The sequence below is a fragment of the Prinia subflava genome, chromosome 1, assembly GCF_021018805.1.
Source record: "Prinia subflava isolate CZ2003 ecotype Zambia chromosome 1, Cam_Psub_1.2, whole genome shotgun sequence".
In the NCBI taxonomy this organism is placed as follows: Eukaryota; Metazoa; Chordata; class Aves; order Passeriformes; family Cisticolidae; genus Prinia; species Prinia subflava.
Genome location: NC_086247.1, coordinates 112,795,895 through 112,813,964, shown reverse-complemented (window position 1 = coordinate 112,813,964; position 18,070 = coordinate 112,795,895). Strand labels below are relative to the sequence as shown.

At 40.3% G+C, this 18,070-nt stretch overlaps 1 protein-coding gene across 1 annotated transcript in view; it reads right to left on the bottom strand.

Annotated features, from left to right (window-relative positions):
* The window catches only part of GADL1 (glutamate decarboxylase like 1), a 92,043-nt gene extending 80,417 nt beyond the window's left edge, over positions 1-11,626 (bottom strand). Inside the window, exon 1 of the mRNA XM_063408698.1 lies at positions 11,478-11,626. Within this exon, the coding sequence (XP_063264768.1) occupies positions 11,478-11,484 (7 nt within the window). The 5' untranslated portion in view covers positions 11,485-11,626. The remainder of the gene's footprint in view (positions 1-11,477) is intronic.
* Positions 11,627-18,070: the final 6,444 nt, after the last annotated feature.

Genomic DNA, 18,070 nt, shown 5'->3' with positions numbered 1-18,070 from the left:
CCTGTATCTTTGTGCTGCTCCTTCCCACCAGCCAGACCTCTTGCTCAAAGTCTTCTGCATTCTTTGCAGAGTGCTTCACTGACCCACACTCCATGAAAATAAAACCTTTTGATGTCACGTACCTGTACTTCTTTCTGCCCTTATCCTGTGAAGTGCCCTCAGTCACTAATTACAATAATCTACTGCGAAGATTATCTTGTTCATTCCTTTCTCCGGTGATGATCTCTTTCCCCTCCCTCCCTTTTCCCCAGATGTACTCTCCTGATGTGTTCTGTGAACACATTTGTACTTCCTCCTTTACCCCTGAGAGCTCATCCAAGATGCTTGTAAGACACCGGCCAACAGTGGCAACCACGTATCTCTTTCATGGATTGATTTCATATGGCAAGATCAGGAATCCTGTTTTCATCAGCATGAGGATGAAGATGAAATTGAGACATTTGGAGATACCAAGGCAATAGATATTCAAAACAGTATCATGCTGAAAGGGGAAGCGGTAACTACTGTAGCCAAATTATCTGGGTTACAGGCAGTGTCTGTTCACTGATCCTGCTTTAGAATAGCTAAGATCTATAAAGCCAGGCAGCACTGCCACCATGAGTTGTCTTCATTTACAATGAGGATGGTGCAAGGCTGGGGTGTATGGAGAAAGTTCTATGCCCAAAACCAGCCTTATCTAACTGGAGCTTTTTGCTCCACTTATGAAGTACGGAAGACAGGTGGCTCTTTCACAGGTCTGAACAACTGAAATTCCAGAGGACTGCCAGGCACTGCAGTCTGACACATTCACCATGCTTATCATGATTACAGCTCCTCATGCACAGGAGGACACAGAAGAACAACAATGCTACTTAGAAATGTGCATAACTTTAAGGTCCATTGATTGAAATAAACCCTGCTAATCCCATGAGCTTTTATTTTCTGGTGACTCAGAAAAGCCTTTCAGTTCACTTTGACTTATCAGGAGAGATATGACAAACAAGATGAAATTCTAACATGAGATGGGATCTCACACTTCTCATAATGCTGCCAACAAAAATTACACATCCCTCCCTCTAATCCACGCATTTCTGAAATTACTTCTATTTTTAATCCAAATGGACAGCATACTAAATTTTTCTGAACAGAGTAGCCTTCAGCCCATTGTTATAGGAAAAGCATAAATGTTCTTACTGGAAAGATGGAGAACAAGTAGGCAAACAGTATTAGATCTTCAACAGGAAAAGAGGGAAAATCACAGACATCAAAAATGTCAACTCTCATCATGCTTCCCAGCACACCACAGCAGAGGAACTGTAAAAGAACTGCAGCTCTGAAAAAGTCTTAGATGTTTATCTCTGGAAACACAAGCTAGTAGGTCAGCTTTACAAGATTTAAAACCCTGGGTATTACCAGGAAATGGAAGGCATCAGGGCTTTGGGCAGAGAGAACAGAGACTAATTTTTTGTTGAGACTTAGTTATTTGATGCATAAATAGCTGTTTTAAGTACTATTCAGGGTTTAACATAAGCACAAAAAATAATTTCAACCTTAACATCACCTGAGATTCTATGATCTCTATGTATGCCAAAGGTGTTTTGTTTCTACAAAAAAGAGGACAGGATCTGAAAAAAAAAAAAAACCTATGTGGGAGATTAATGTCTATTGCAGAGCACAGATATTGATACTTTTTTTGGTTACAAGCAGAATAGATGGCAGAGCAAGAGAACTCACTAACTCCTAAAGTACTTTTTTTGTTTGTTTGGGGTATTTTTGTTGTTGTTTGGTGGATTGATTTCAGGTTTTTTGTTCTTCTTCAAACTCTCGGGTCTGCTAGAAGCAGAGTTATCAAAAATGTTTCTATTGGTAACTCCCTTAGCCCTGTTTCTGTCACTTTTTGCACAGAGATAAGATACTAGTATTTCCATGACTTTACAGTGATCTTTTTACAGGAAATCTGCAAAAGCAGAACTTTACACTACTTTTTCTACCAGGTCGGTAGGAAATTGAGTCATAGGTCTAACAGATTCCTGTTTGAAGCAGGTCTGTTCACCTTTACACACAGTTTTACAGTCTTCCTAGGATCCTCTGTGGTCCTGAGGAAGAAGATATGATCTGGAAAATGGGTGATGGTCTACCCCTAGTCCCCACATCTGTTTTGGAGTTTGAGCACAGTCCATGAAACAAAGGCAAAGCAGAGAGGTTAGAAGGAAGGAATGGAAGACAGATTTCATTTCAACAGCATTTTACCTGTGTAAAACTCCAGCAAAGAGTTCATAAAATTGCCCATATTTTATTTCATGGAATAATACTCCTTGCAATTTTTTACCACTTCCTCAATAATGTTTTGGTTATCACTTATCATTTCAATCTGAATTTGTTGCAAATTCTGCCCTGGAATATATCATAAGACCATTACTTGAAATTGGCTGAAACAGTTATTTCACAATCCGGTGCTAAATCAAGCCCCAAGCAGACGCATTTTTCTGAGGTAGTCTTCAGGTTTTGGAAACCACTACTGGATGCATACACTCTTCTCATACCTCAAGATCTTTCTGCAATTGATGACACTTAATCTTCTACTTGTAATTATCTGACTCTTGGAGTTCTTATGAGATGACCAAACTCTACCAAAAAATTCATGTGTTTCCAATTGGTTGCAGTAAAACACTGAAGAGGAATACTAAATAGATGATAAACCTCTGAAATTCTATACCATTTTTAATCACATTTTTTAAAAGAGGCCACTGGCAAATTTATTATGTTTTAGAGATGAACCTCCAGAAAGATTCCAGGTTCACTTTCTATGTCACAGTTAAATAGATGCCTTTAACACATTCTCAGAGCAGTGAATCCAAGCTAAGACACACACTATGCTGATGATACGTTATGTCTTATAAAAAGAATAAAATCATTCATCAAATGCTCACAACATTATTTTACAAAAATTTGCAGCCTTTTATGTATCTGTCTCAAACACACCTGATTGCCATAAAGGAACATCTCTTTCTTTGAAGTGGGAAAGCCCACTTCATAGAAACAACATCTTGTCACATACACCTCTTTTGTTTTCAAATATGATAGGGAAACCATCTAGAGATGTGACTGTAATAAATATGTTCTTTCCTATTCAAGAATACAAAAACACTCTCTGAAGCAGACTCAGAAAACAGACATCCAGAAAATACATCAAATACAATTTCAGCCAAATGGCTCCAGGCTTGAAACAGAACTCAAAATTTAGCAAATGGAAGTGCTTTAACAGTGAGATTAAGAATTACTGACTGTTTAAGATATCCTTCTGCAAAAGAGAAGACTCAATTCTGCTCCAGTTGAAGGCAATTGGGCATTCAGCCACGTGCTTCAGCAGCAGCAAAATAAAGTACATAATTCTCATATTTCATCCTGAAAGAAATATTCTATTACAGAAGCCTAAGTATTTCCAACCAGCATTTCATTTTTATGATCAATATTATTTTCCCAGCAGCAAACATAAATTAATTGGAGTTGGAATAATGTACAGAAAAAAAAATAACCATTTTTTCAGATGTTTCTATATCTTTATGTAAGTACTACCATATATTTTAAAAGCTTCATCTGTGTTTCCATATTTGACTGCTAAATCCTTGCACAAATCCTTTCTTTACAAAAAAGAAACTGAAGCATTGTATTTGGCCCATTCTAACAATATTTGGGAGAGTGGCATGACCAGAAAGATTTACTGCTCGCAAGGCAAATGAGGAAACAGAAAGGAGTTCTTGTGAAAGAGTAGCTTGTGCTTGAATGCCAGAGCCAAATCCTGTTCAGTTTATACTGTATTAACACCACTGACTATTTGAGGGAATGCAAAAAGTTGGCTTTGACCAAAGGCATATTTCTGCTTTGTAACAAATGCAGTAGTAATTGCCAGCATTAATCAGAAAAAAAAAAATCTCATTCTGTATGTCATGGATCTTCTTTCAGTGTGTCCAGCAAAAGAAAATACGTGCCTTCAGTGTCAAGACTCCACACCACCATGTTTAATGAATTACTGTGGGGCCGTATCATGTATCAAAGCATTAAAACACATACTTGTCTCACACTATGCAGGTATCTGGGTCCCTTGGTATACACAGTCTTTAAAGCCCCTTCTGTTTCTTAACTCACTGCTTTCTGTATGTATGAATAAAGTAAAGCCACTCCAGTCTAAGGCAAAAATACATTGTCTCTTCCTAAACTGATTTCCCAGGCCTGTCACCAAGTAAAAGAGGTGCAGTTTTCCTAAAATTATGTATATAAAATTACTTGTTGTCTTGGAAAAGCTATCCATATGAAAAAAAGAAGTTGGCATGGGTATGGTAGAGCTTATGCAATTCCCCCTATATTACATATTCTTGTGTTGCAGATTTATGGACCAGGCCTGTGGATAGAGAACAAGTTGGGTGCTTCCCCTCAGAAGGTCTGCAAGAGCCACCCCCACACAGAAATCCTCTGACTGTGAAAAGGCAAATGTGACCTTTACAGAGAAGGACCCAAGGAAAACAAAAGTGCTTGTGTCTGGGCTCCAAAACCCCTGAATAGACTCATTGAGCGCACTGGTAGCACTGAACAGTAGCAGCACAACAAATGGGTCCTATTCTCCATCCCACACCTGAATTTCCCTTTCCTAAAGGAAGGGTTGGGAGAATGAAATAAGGAGAGGAGACCCAGCGATGAATATCTGACAGGGAATGCAAGGACCATGCTAGGAGAGAGGTCCTGCTTTCAGAGGCATTTCCTGAGGGGACACTCTTTCTAGTTGAATGCTCACATGTCATGTTGCACAGTCCTACGCAGGATATGCTTTAAAAAAAAAAAAAAAAAAGGCAGGTAAATGTTAAAAAATAAGACTCAGACATTTTTAAGCAGCCAGTCCTCAGGAGCTGATGTTAATTTTTCATAACAACTGTGCAATGCCCTAACCAAGTGTGGGAATAATTCATACTGTAACATTTCCAATTACGAAGAAAGGCTGCGGAGAATCAGGATTCACCTTGATGCAAAAGTGAGAAATGGCAAATGCCAGCTATGAAATGGAAATCCCAGCTCCCTGACCCCAGTGAGATTCTTTCTGAGATGTTCTAACTCTTAGGTTAGCAGGTTCTTAACACCTGCTAACAGTGTAGAAAGTATCTCAGAAACAAAACTCTTTTCATTTTAATTAAAAGTATTGATGATGAACATCTAATGAACGTCCTCTTTTCCAGTGGGAAAGTGACTAAATCTGCAACATTCAAGACAATCAAAGCCCTCTGCAGATAGCCAAGTTAACTTCAGGAGGCTGAGTTCAAACAGAAATTATGAATACAGGTGTGACTCACATAGAACATAGAGAATCCCTGAGATTTTTCTAGTTTCCAGAAGAAAAAAAGATTAAATGAAAACACAATTCTTTTTTCCAAATGGAAATCCTGCAAGTCTTTTTAAAAGGGTTCCTGACAGGCTGCAATTTCATGCAAAAACTATATTTTTAATCATAATATAAAATCAGATTTTAGCTCCAGTCTTTCAAAAATCAACTAAGCAGGCAGTAATTTACTAAAACTGAGTTTTATGGGATTCAATGTAAGTTAAAATGTAGAAATAGATGAAAAGTCTAAATTTCATTTTAGGAAGTTTTACCTGCACGTTCAAGTTACAGTCAAAACAAGTCTTTTCCTCACACTTTTTCATATCTGTTGGGGGTTAGATTTGGTTTTTGTTTTTTTTTTTCCTCTCACAGAATTTTTTCCCATAAGTTTCCAAGAAGCCTTGATGAGTACTTAGTCAGAACAAAAGGAGTACTTGAAGGATATGGCAGCACGAGGCTACACCTATTGTTTTTGAGTCCCTGGGAGTGTCCCTCAGAGGGGAGAGATGATGAGCTTTAGGAAAAGCAAAAAGACAGATCTGGGGAAGGGGGAGGCACTCTTGCTCTCAGCGCCGAGGAGGACGGTCAGGCTGCCCTCTGCCTCTGCCTCGTCCTGGGAAATCTATCGTCATCTGCTGTGTACCCGGGAATCCTGAACTCGCTTTCTCCAGCCTCTCCCCCCACCGCCGCTGCTTCTTCGGACCTTTGAGGTTCCCCTGCTACTCTGTAGCCCTGCACTGCCCAGCCCTGCCGGGACACCCCTGCTGCTCCAGCTGCCAGCGCAGAGCTCCTCATCTCATCCACCAGCCCGGGACTTTCCTTCCTTCCAGCTCAGCCTCTCGGAGTCCTGCAGGGGCGCCGAGATCAAACTGCTCTGGGCTTTTGTAAAAGAAAGCCCTCAAGGTTCTTGGTTCTGTTTATTATTGATGCTGTAGTTGTTGTTTGTTTGTCGTTTTGTCATATATACTAGTAAAGAACTGTTATTCCTTCCCCCATAGCTCTGTCTGAAAGCTCCTTTAATTTTTTTTTTAATTGGAATAATTTGGAGGGAGGGGATTTGAATTCTCCATCTCTAGGGAGGTCCTGCCCCTTCCTAGCAGATATCTGTCTTTCAAACCAAGACAATATCATAATCATTTCCATATTTTCTGCTTCCTACAAAGTATTTCCAGTTGCTGTTCAATAACTCATGTCCACAACGTAACTCTGAGATACGCTCTTATTTGCCAACATGGGGAAGCTCTTGCATAGCTAATCAGGATGTAACTTTCCAGCCCAGTAGGTTCTCTGAACTAGTTCCTATATAGATATTCATAATTTATTAGCCTATCAGTTCAATGTGGAAGTAGTTTAAAGTAGCTCAATGCACTTTCAAAATGTAGCAAGTTGCCTTGCCCAGGCCATTGTAACACTGCTGGTCACATCAGCGGAGATCAGTCACACAGGTGAGGGACCCTGTGGGGCTCTGGACACACCATGCCAAGTTGTGCCTGCCATGGGTTTACTACCTGGTTTTGGGAAACCACTCCTGAGCTGCAGGAGGCCAGGCTGCTGCACGACACTGGAGAGTGGAAGCAGAAGACACTAGCAGTCCTTTCCTAGAGCATCAGTCTGGATGGCGCCTGGTGGTAGCACGGATCTGATCCTATGTGCACACTAAGGCTCAGCAACAGCAAGCTGAAAGAGACCCAAAGAGAGGCACCACAGTGCCTGCAGTCTGACTGCACCCAGGTCTTCACTTTCCTCTATCGAAGGCAGAAAATGGACACCTTATTTTGTTTGGGGTTTGTTTGTGTGGACCATGCCAAAACTTAAATCAGTCATTTGACCTCAGCATTAGCACTGCAACCAAATACCAGGTACATATAGCATTTGTCACTAGCTCTTTCCACTTCAGGCTGGTGCCAGAGCTTTTTAACATGATATATTGGCCCCAAAGAGGGCTCCATAATCCCTGAACAATGGAGTAGGGCAGCTTGTGAAAAGTTAGTTTAAGCAGCTCAATGAGACCCTGCAAAATGTCTTGCAGTGTAATCAGCAGAGGGATGCCAAGCCACTTAAAGAAAATCCTGCTTGTTGAAACCCTGACATTTGCCAATGGATAAGATCATATTTATACGGCTTTTCAGCATACATAAGATGAGATGTGACAAAGGGCAGAGATAGCTAAGCTTTAGAGACACAAGCTTCTCTAAATTATCTAGATTTAACCAACTACTTTGTAGAGTCATTGCTACTTTGCTGACAAAAGACCCTGGCTACTAAGAACCACCTTTCTCACAACATCCATGATACTGAAAACCTTTTGGTTCAGTGGCTCTTTTACTTTGAAAGACAATTCTATTTGCTGACACTCAACAAATTTTTCATTAAAAAAAATCACATCAAGAAATGGTAACAGAGATGGACATACATACATTTGAATCGGGACAAAGATACCTTTTATTACACTTAGATGAGGCCTGGCATAATTATCAACAGAAACAACCACTACTGACATGCTACAAAGCAACAACAATTTGCCTTTTCAATTTATTATTCCCTCATTGCACATGTATAAACCCCAGTAATGCTAAAATAAGATTACTTGTGTGCACAGATGGGAGAAAAAGGGGGAAAGAGCCCAAATTTATCCATGTCCTGCTGAGTATCCTGGACTTATCGATGCTTTACCAACAACCTCCTACAACTGCTGCAGTTTGTGACACAGGACAAAGCAAAAAAGGCCATAAGAATTTTAATTTCTGATTTTTGCAAGGCTTGAAGTGATAGCTTCTGTAGACATCTGGGATGAGCATAAAAATATCTCAAATTGGACCACAAAATGAGAGGAAGTCAGAAATACAAAGACATGTACTTCACTGTGTCCATTTGTTCTGACTTGAATACATAATAAATGCTTATGCAAATATAAATGATCTTTAAAGAAGCAGGCAGCTTAAAATAGTCAAGAGCAGGGAAATTAAGGCACATGAAATCTAAACTGTTTAATAGGCAATAATAGCTGAATCAGTATGCAGCAAGATCTCGTAATGCATTAAAAAGTGACAATTCTTGGTTGTGTAAGTGACAGTTTAAAAGATGCTTTAATCAAGAAAGAAAAATTATTTATTGAACTTCTCAAATGTCAAATTAAGCTTCTTCACTAAATGTTCATTAACTGCCAAGAAAATTCTTATTAATTTTAAAGCACTGTGAATGTACTCACACCGAATGGCTTTATTTGATGCAAGTTTCATTTCTTGCAAAATTATGTCTCCCTTCCTCTGATGAAGTGATATTAGAAAAGATCTGAGTACCTCTTTTATCAGATCAGATTTTAAGACACAGGAGATATCCTATCCCCTTGCTCTGACCAAAATACTAACCTGAGTGTCACATTACTAGTGCCCCAAATTCTCCCTAGCTTCCAGGCTGTTTTACCACACTTCACATTACAGCTGTTTGAGATGGCAACATGGCAACACCTCACATGAAATGTTTGCCACTCATCTCCCCAATCTGCTGGTGGCATAAAACCATTCCCCATACCGAATACACACTGAACCACCAGCAATGCAGAAGTTAAAAATTGCATATTGCACAAATGCTGGCTGTTCCTATGACTGCCAGCTCTGACTCTGTTGATGAGTTAGCAGCCTGCTTGAAACTCTGCTTAACGCACTCAGATTCGTGCCCCACAAGAAAACAGCTCACCTATTTTTTTTCTCCAAATACAGAATTTACCAAGCTTTCTCCATGCCAAATCAACCTTGGAAAACTACCCTGATGCCAAATGGCTGAAGTATATACACAGTGAAGATCCCTTTCTGCAGCTAGGAGTAGGAATTTACAACTTGGCCCTCCTCATTAATGGAATTTTGTTGTCTTTTGTCTGAATGGAAGCATAGCCAAAAAACCCATATCCTCTTACTCATCCCTGCATAGTCATTAAGGCTTCCCTTGTGGACAGTGGTGATGTCTGAGAGAAATGAGGCTCAACTGGCAATCCGCAAGATGAAATTCAAGTGGTCACTTTCAAATATATTGAGGGGGTTTAAAAAAGAAAGGAAAAAACAAACAAACAAACAAAATCAAGGGAAAACCCCCCATGTGTCCCCCTTCAGTGCTCCCACTGTGTTCACCACAGCAGGTACTGCAAGTGTTAACTCTCTGCACATTCAAACCTCTGCTCCCCTTTGCCAGCTGCTCCAGCTGTGCAAAGCAAAGAAAGTGCTAGTGCTGCAACAGACTGGTGCCTTCAGTCTCTCTCCCAGATGCTTTCCAATAAGACCTTAAAAGATAAGTACCCATAATTTCAGTACTGGAATGAGAACTGCACTGATCTGCCCAGAAGGTCTAATTTTAACAATGGACTCATATTTGCTTATGAAAAAAAAAATATTTCAACAGGCAGAAAAGTTGTACAACCTCAAGAGCCACAGAGCCAAATTTCTACAATAACTCGAGCTTATCGAGAAGGCTACAACGTAGCCTAACTTCATCCACCATCCCATCTAAGAGAAGCTCATTCACCAGATAGAACCTGGCAGAAAACACGGCAAATCACCAAAGAAAAAGAGAGGTCTTTGAGAGTAAAGAATTCCTCATGAGAGGGAAAATGCAATGAAATAACAGATGCTGCTCATTAATCAGGTAGAGAGACTGGAAAACCTGCAGCAACAAGGGTGGAGATCACATTACCATTAGACACATTCTGTCTTACCAGCACAAGCCAATGCTTTTGGAAGGAAATTAGGACTTCTGGTAGCATACAACAGGTGATATTTGAACAAGAACACTACTATCCAGCTAAACCATGAGGATCTCAGTCTTAGTGACTGCTGGCAGCATATCTTTGGTGTTGTTTTGGCAGAGGATGTAAATACAAGCTGCATTTGAAGCAGATGACTTTGGGAGCTGCTGTCACTCATACAGCACTGCCCCTGCCACTCACATAGTACAGCTGTCCTTACAGTACAGCCTGAAACTACTACAGGCACCAGAACATATTTACTACACACCAGAACTGTCATGTAACTTTACAATGCTCATTCAATCTACATCAAATAAAGAAAAAGGGATCCACTGTTTTTAAAATATTAAGTTTCTGCAGTTTTCTTTCAAATATATGATTTTGTTCAGAGATTTTTTAATCAATATAGTGGTAATGATTTGGATCACTCAAGAGGATGTAAGAGGACACCTCAGCCTGGGAATAAAAGCTTTTTCATTGTTTCATCCATGTTTAGGGTAAAACATAAAAGAAACTTATTAGGCCTCAAGTCTTTTTTGATGGTTTTCATAAGAGAGACACAATTTGAGACAAGTGAAGAAATTGTTATCAAGAATATTGATCTTGTGGGAGACGGGGAGAGCCATCTGCAAGCACTTTTACTATTTTCTGACTTAGCAATCAGCTTCCATTCACAACACTAAGTACTTCCTCATTTCTTAACCTTGCAAATTTAATCTCTGCATTTTCTCAGCTCCTCCGGCAGTGTCATTATTGTATTAGCCATAATTCATCCACAGTCCCAACTTTCACAAATATGGTCAACTTTTCACTTTTCATTAATGATGCAAGACCTTCCTCTTCATGCAGGTAAAGAACTTGATGACACATTTATAAAACAGGATTAACTTCTCCCTTACTGAGACCTTTTGTTGCAGAGCAAATCACTATATTGCTATATATCACTATGTTATTCTGGTGCCTAATGAAAAAAAAAAATTAAATTTAAATTAAAGGCGCCCCTCTTTAAAGATCACTCATTTCAACAAAAAATATTGCCCTGCAATGTTTTTTATGACAACTGTTGCAAAGTCTGCACCTTATTAAACCATCCTGGCTACGCTAGTGCTGCTGTGTAACAAAAGGAGGCTGCAGGTCGATCCCCAGCAGGCAGCCCTACACCTGAGCTGCGAACGGACCCTGCCTCTCTGCTCCTGTCCTGAGCCCCTCTCCTCGCCAGGCCCGGGGACACCCGCGGCGGGGAGGCTGCAGGAGCCCCCGCAGGGCGAGGGAAGTGTTGAAAGCCCCGAGGGGCAGAGAGCGAGCCGCCCCCCTCCCCCGGCCGGCCCCGAGCCCCTCCGCCCGCCCCGGCCGTGCCGGGGGCAGGGCACGGCGGCGGTGCCCCCCGCCCTTTACCCTCCATCTCGGCGTCGCGCTGGGACCGGAGAGGAGCGCGGGCCGCTCCCGCTGTGCCCTGGCCGCGCCGCAGCCCCGGCAGCTGCCGGGCCCGCTATAAATACCCTCGGCACCGCCGCCCCTCCCGCGGGGCAGGGCGACAGGCACGGCCGGGCACCGGCACGGCCGCGGAACGCCGCGGGGCTGCCCTCACTGCCGCATCCAGCGGCGGCTGTCGCAGCTTGAGGGCTGGTTTCGCTGCCCCTAAAGCCCGGCCCGGTGCCTTAAAGCCGCGGGGCTGCCGGCAGGCAGGCAGCCCTGAGCCCTGAGCACGGCTCGTCCTGGCCCTGCCCGCAGCCCGGCCGGGGCAATTTTCACACAGTCACAGAAGAGTCTGAGCTGGAGGGGATCCACAAGGATCATCAGCTCTTACCGCTGCAAAGGACATCCCCAGGAACTGCACCATGTGCCCAGGAGTGCTGTCCAAATGCATCTCGAACTCTGTCAGGCTCTGTTAGTGCTGTTAGTGCTTCCCCAGGGAACCTGTTCCAGTGCCCAGCCACCCTCCTGGGGAAAAACCTTTGTCTAATGTCCAACCTAAACCTCCCCTGCCACAGCTTCAGGCCATTCCCTCGGGTTCTATCACTGGTCACCACAGGGGAGAGATCAGTGCCTTCAACTTGTAGACTGCAATGAGGTCCCCTCTCATTCTACTTCTCCAAACTAAACAGACCAAGTTTTAATGATGAGTTGACATCCCTATTCCAGTTCATTCCAGGACACCTGCCCCGTTCTGAGCAACATAGGCCTTCTTAATCCCCATCCTTGATTTCCTCCTAATTACTACCTTTTAAAAGAAAAAGGTAAACAAGCTTTGTTTTTGAGCACTGTTGTTGCAGGAAGGTCTGTAAGTGTCCAAAAATAACTACCCAAAATTTTATGTCTCCCCTTAAAATTCAATCCTCATTAAAATGTGACAGAGAAGATTGAAATAATCCATGTGAATTAAACATCTATTCACAGTAGTATCATAATTTTTCTTACTTGCTGGGAAACAAGTGTAGCCCTTTTGTAGCTTAACAGCAGATTCTACCCAACCAATAATAACTAGTACAATTGAAGAAGGTAATTTTGTAGCCCAATAGATATCCTACACTGCAAGACATAAGTATTTGAACCTCATTTTGATAGATAAAAGGGATTGGTATCACTAAATTAAGAGTTTGTAGTTGCCTGGGAACAAGCAATTGTGGTCTGATTGTATTCATCGTGGGTAAATGAAAGACGACCCCAATCAAAACTATGCATGTCTGCTGCTTCAAAGAGCTAGTTTTCCCAAACTGAAAAAAACAGTAGGGACAGCTGACAAGGAAAAACATATTTAGTGTGAACATCAAAAGAGGGGCTCTCATAAAGCCTCTATTAAATGGCCAAAAGACTGTGAATTTGCAATCACAGAGAGCAGTAACTTCACCATATAACTTCAAAGGTGGTAGTCAGAAAGCAAACAGAAAACAAAGAGAAATTATATAAATTACAGTTGCTATAAATTGCAAGTTACAGTATCAGAAATCAATAATTTAATAGGGAAGAAAAAATATCCATGGTTGTGATGGCTAAGGATAAACAGGACATGTAAAGTGTGTTAGGAACAAAAGAAAATCCAGTGATGATACGGCCCATGTAGCAAATGTAGTTCTTAAGTGATTTTTTGCTGATGTGTAAAATGTAAACATGTTCTATAAGTACGTCTGTGCTACAAAAGAAACAAATAGAGATATCTCAAAGGGATTATGAAGAACTGCTCTAACCTGTTAGTGATTAAGAAAGATAAGAATCATGATTTGTGAAATTCTAAAGGGGTGTTAATCTTATACCAGTAGTCAAAAAATGAGCAAGTGCAATGAGGAGAAAATACAGGCCAACACTGGCACCCTAAATAATAAAGGGAGAAATGTTTAATTTAAAAATATTTCAAAGTAATTATTAGAAATAATTCCAGTCTTTTTTATGAAGATCAGGTCTAATGAAACTTCTCTAAATTCATTCTTCAATGAGATTGCTTGTTTGTTATAAGCATACTGATGGTTCAGATTTTAAGTCTGAAAGAAAACGTGGTACCCCATGATATCATTAAAGCAGATGTTAATTGCTATTGAGTAGGACTTGCCTAAATGACTGGTGACAAAAAGCAACAAAAAGTAGAGGAACCTTCTTTGAATGGGTATGTTTCCCTAAAAATTACCCCAAAAGAAGAAAAATGGCAAAGGTACCAAGCAACCAAGTGAAGTAGTCTGAATTGAGTGGCAAACTGGACCTTGTCAAACAAAACACATCTACTGTAGCCAAATCCCTGTAATAAGCTTGAAGGATTGTAGGTGTTGTACTGAGCGGGTGATGGCACCCACTGGCAGCAATTTAGCAGCTGTAGTCACCAACTCCTCCTAAACACTGACTGTGATGTTGCTTAAAGGAAGGATTAGCCTGCATCAAGGCAGTAGGAAATAGGGAACATCATTTTCTCTCTGGATATATCACTGATGATACCAATCTTGCTTACTGTGTTCCTGCCCATGTTCTGGAAAAAAAAAATTGAAAAATAGTAGAGGGGGCAGATTAAGAGCTGAAAATGTGATTTGAGAGTTGAAGAAAAATGCTGCTAAGTGAGACGTAAAGAGCACAATCTGTTTATCGTATCAAAAAGATTGACTTGATTACAGCACATAAGTACCTTGATGCAGAAAAAAAATACTGGATTCTGAAGGGCTCTTTAATCTAGTGGAGACTGACATAACAAGAAGCTCTGGTAGAAACTGAAGTCAGACAAATTTGAGGGTAGCACAAAATTTTTCTTTTTAAGGTGACAACACAGCACTGGAGCAGCTAATAAAGGCACCAAGAAATTTTTAATGGTTTTATGTCCCTCAGCCAGGATAAGATGCTTTTCTGGAAGACAGGTTTTACCCATATGCAAGCTACTGCTGCTGCTCTCACTGCTTGTACATGTGTGAAATTTAATGACACAGGATACAGAAGAGATCAGACTAAATGGTCCTCTGTGTCTTATTTAATTTTTTCTTCTTATGCTAAGTAATTAAAAGAAGGACTGGCTACTGGTGAGCATCTGCTCAAGATGATATTCTTTGTCAACTGACAGCAATCAGTCTGAAAAGAGTGACTACCCTGAGTGTGTAGGATTCTAAATGATGGAAGTACATAAGACATACTCTTGGCAAGCAGCATATGAAATACCAAAAGACAATCAACATTAGTCACCTATTTTCATTTGTCAGTGCATTAAGCTGACAAGATTTTGATTCATTTGTGTCAAAAAGAAGCTCAGAAGAGCTTAAGGAGAAGCTGAAGGAAGGAGTAGCTGCATGAATCCATTAAAACACTGGCCATCAGACTTAGATAACGTGATAATTAAACACAAACTTTGAAATGCTGGCAGGCAAACCAGACACTAATTCAATATGCAATATTACACTGGTAAGTATACATAATTTTTAAATATTTATGAATTTCTTGCCCAGTTTGTGCATAAATGAATCAAGTTACCTCACCTGAAGCTATGAGCCCCCATAATGAGCTGTGTTATGCAGTGAAGACTAAAAGGTTTGACACGACGAATAATGCCTACCTCTCTGAAAGCAGCCAGGACCACACCACTGAATTGTGTTGCACATAAACTATTGAGAACTGTATTAAAATATTAATGAACTAACATTCTTCTTAAATTGTTGCATTTGCCAGGATGTGAACTTGCATCTTCTCTCTGATGCTAACCAAGCTGATACAGCAAAGTTACAACATACACTTGCTGATATTACAAAGCTGAAAGGTCTCAGTAGCCTTTCTGATCTCATTACCTGTCTTCCTGCCTGAAGTTTATTCTCTGAGCACAAAACCTTTTCAACAAGTCAGGAACATCCGCTAAACTATGCAGAACACCAGTGCTGTAAGCAAATAGTTAACACAGGAGATTAGAATAACAATTCATTCTTTACTGAAGGAAGAAAGAATAGTGTTGAAGAGAGAAAGTCCATTTTGGAGATAGGATGTAATTTTTTTTCCAAATCCACTACTCCAAAATTCAGAACAAGGGTGTTTTCCAAACAAAAAACTTAATTTTATCCAAAAGAGGCTCAAAGACTTGGTAATATCTAATACTGGGATGCAAATTCTAATACCATGTAATTGGTCATGACTTTTAGATATTATTTAGAAAAATGCCAGAGCCCTTAGACAGTCTTAAAGATGGAAGCTTTTAAAATTATCATATACAAATTTAACCTTGAAGGTGCATAAATTAGGGTCTCAGCTCTTCCTCTGTCATTTCCCTGGAAGAAGCTGTGGGCTGAATTCTTAGAATGAAAAAGAATTCACAACTACAAATGGATTTTTAAAAAACCAAATTAAATGAAACAAAATTTAAAAAAAAAACAAAACACAATGAAAACAACAACAAAAAAACAAACCTGCAGGATCCCTGAGATAGTGAAAATCAGATCCAGATCCTGGGGCATTAATAATTGAAGTGTCACGGTTACCTCCATTGGTGTCAACATCACCTATGAAACTCAAATTAGTAGTCTGGTGCAGGTAACTGAGACAGAGAAGAAAAAACATTAAGGAGTTGAAGGGCATTCATTACCTTTCTGATGCCTAGAGGAATAATGTTGCTGTGCTAGTTGAGGCCAACCAAAGGTGAAGACTGATCATTCTACACAGTAAAGTGAAGAAGCAGTTAGGTTCTCGAGTTGCAGCATCTGATGCCTTCAAAGGAACAATATGGCATTAGATGGCTGACAAAACACATTGTTCAGAACATCAAAGCAACAAAACATCAGCTGCCAAGGTCTGGACATCAGCAAAGACAACAAAGCCAGCAGGAATTTAGGAATACTGAATTTAAGCTGAAGTACAGGACACTTTCTGGAGATGATATTTTGCAAATCACAGGTGAACAAATGTCATTCTCTTGACACACAAATAGGCCACGTGTTCTTTTGGACAGCACATCTGCAGATGCCCAGATATATCTTTATTATATATGTCACATATATAATAAAGACTGGTTGAAGGAAAGATGGGGAGCAGTTCACAAACAGCAAAATCTCCTGGATCATTACGAGGCAGGGCAAGGACATGACAAATGCCAGGACTCAGTGCTGTCCCTGCTGGTGGTGCCAGGGGTAGGATGAGCAGGAAACATCAGTCTAAAGGAGTCAGAGGCTCTGGAAGGACATCTCAGCATTCCACTGCTGGACATCCAGCTCAGGCCTGTGGCAACCCCATGCTGCTAGCTTTATCCCCATTTGCTGCTCAAATGGAAACTTACTCCACTTGCTGACAAGTCTTTTGTGGTTTCATAGACTCGGCTTGGATATCCATATTGTGTATTTAAATCTGTTAAATTGCATCTGTGTTTTCATGAAAAAAGAAAAAAAGGAAGGGTAGTCTAAATAGGTTTATAACCTTTCAAGACTGACTGTTGTTCATTCAAGTCAATAATGAGAATTACAGATCTGTTATTATTCCCTTGTTCAATAAAAGCAGCCATGCAAGATATATTATTAAACAGTAGACTGCCTAAGGTGCCTGATCTCACAATTGTAATACTATTTTTTAATAACTGGTATGTCTTGTATATTGTCCTTTAACCAATGCTGGCAAACCAGGTCATGTCATATCCCTTCTCTAATGCTGATTTTGGTGGGAGGTGAAAGAATTTAAAATCTCATAGGAGGAGGAACCTCTCGAGATTTGGGGATCAGCATACTGTTTCACCCACTATGTTTTAATCAAACATTTTTCTGGAAAAGATGTATGTTCTAGGAAATAGCCTCATGGTGAAAAAATGCTTAACAATTCTCATTACTCAGGTTTATGGAGTTGCTTGCCCTTTCTGTAATTCAGAAGGATTAAATTGCCCCTGCAAATTAAAAATAGGATGAGCAACCGATTTAGAGCAAGGCTTCAGTTTGCCATTTGAATCAGACAAAGAGGGAACAGGCACAATAAGGAAATCACATTCACAAATTGCAATGAAAATGCATACTTAAAATCTAAGACCCTAATTTTATCTCACAATCTCATTGATTACAAAGAAGACTAGTCAAGCTTTATTGCTATTGTTTACAATATTACCAACATCCTTTCATAGACATATAACCCATATTTGGCTATTTCATTGTGTTTTAGACAGAGAAGCTTAGGGGAAAATGGCTGAAAAAAGCAAGGTATTTTCACCCTCATTATGTGTCTGTATTTGATTTGTTTTAATAAACAAAAATACACAGACATGCACATAGCTTTCTATTTTTAATACAAGAATCTAAACCTATTTTAAGCCAAGAGAATCACACAGAGGGATAGAAAAACTTAGAGAAACAGTAGATACCACTCTACTGTGGTCACTGCAGCTAGTGTGGGCAGGTATGAATTATGTCTAAATTGGCAGGGTTAGATATTGCTAAAGAAGTACCAAAAGTAACACAATGCTCAGGGAAAGCTGCAGACTCTTGCTCAAGGCTGGGTATTTGGCCCGTGGCCCACTTAGAGCCACACACTGCTGCAGCTGGAGTGCTGCCTTGCACAGGAAGGTAGCA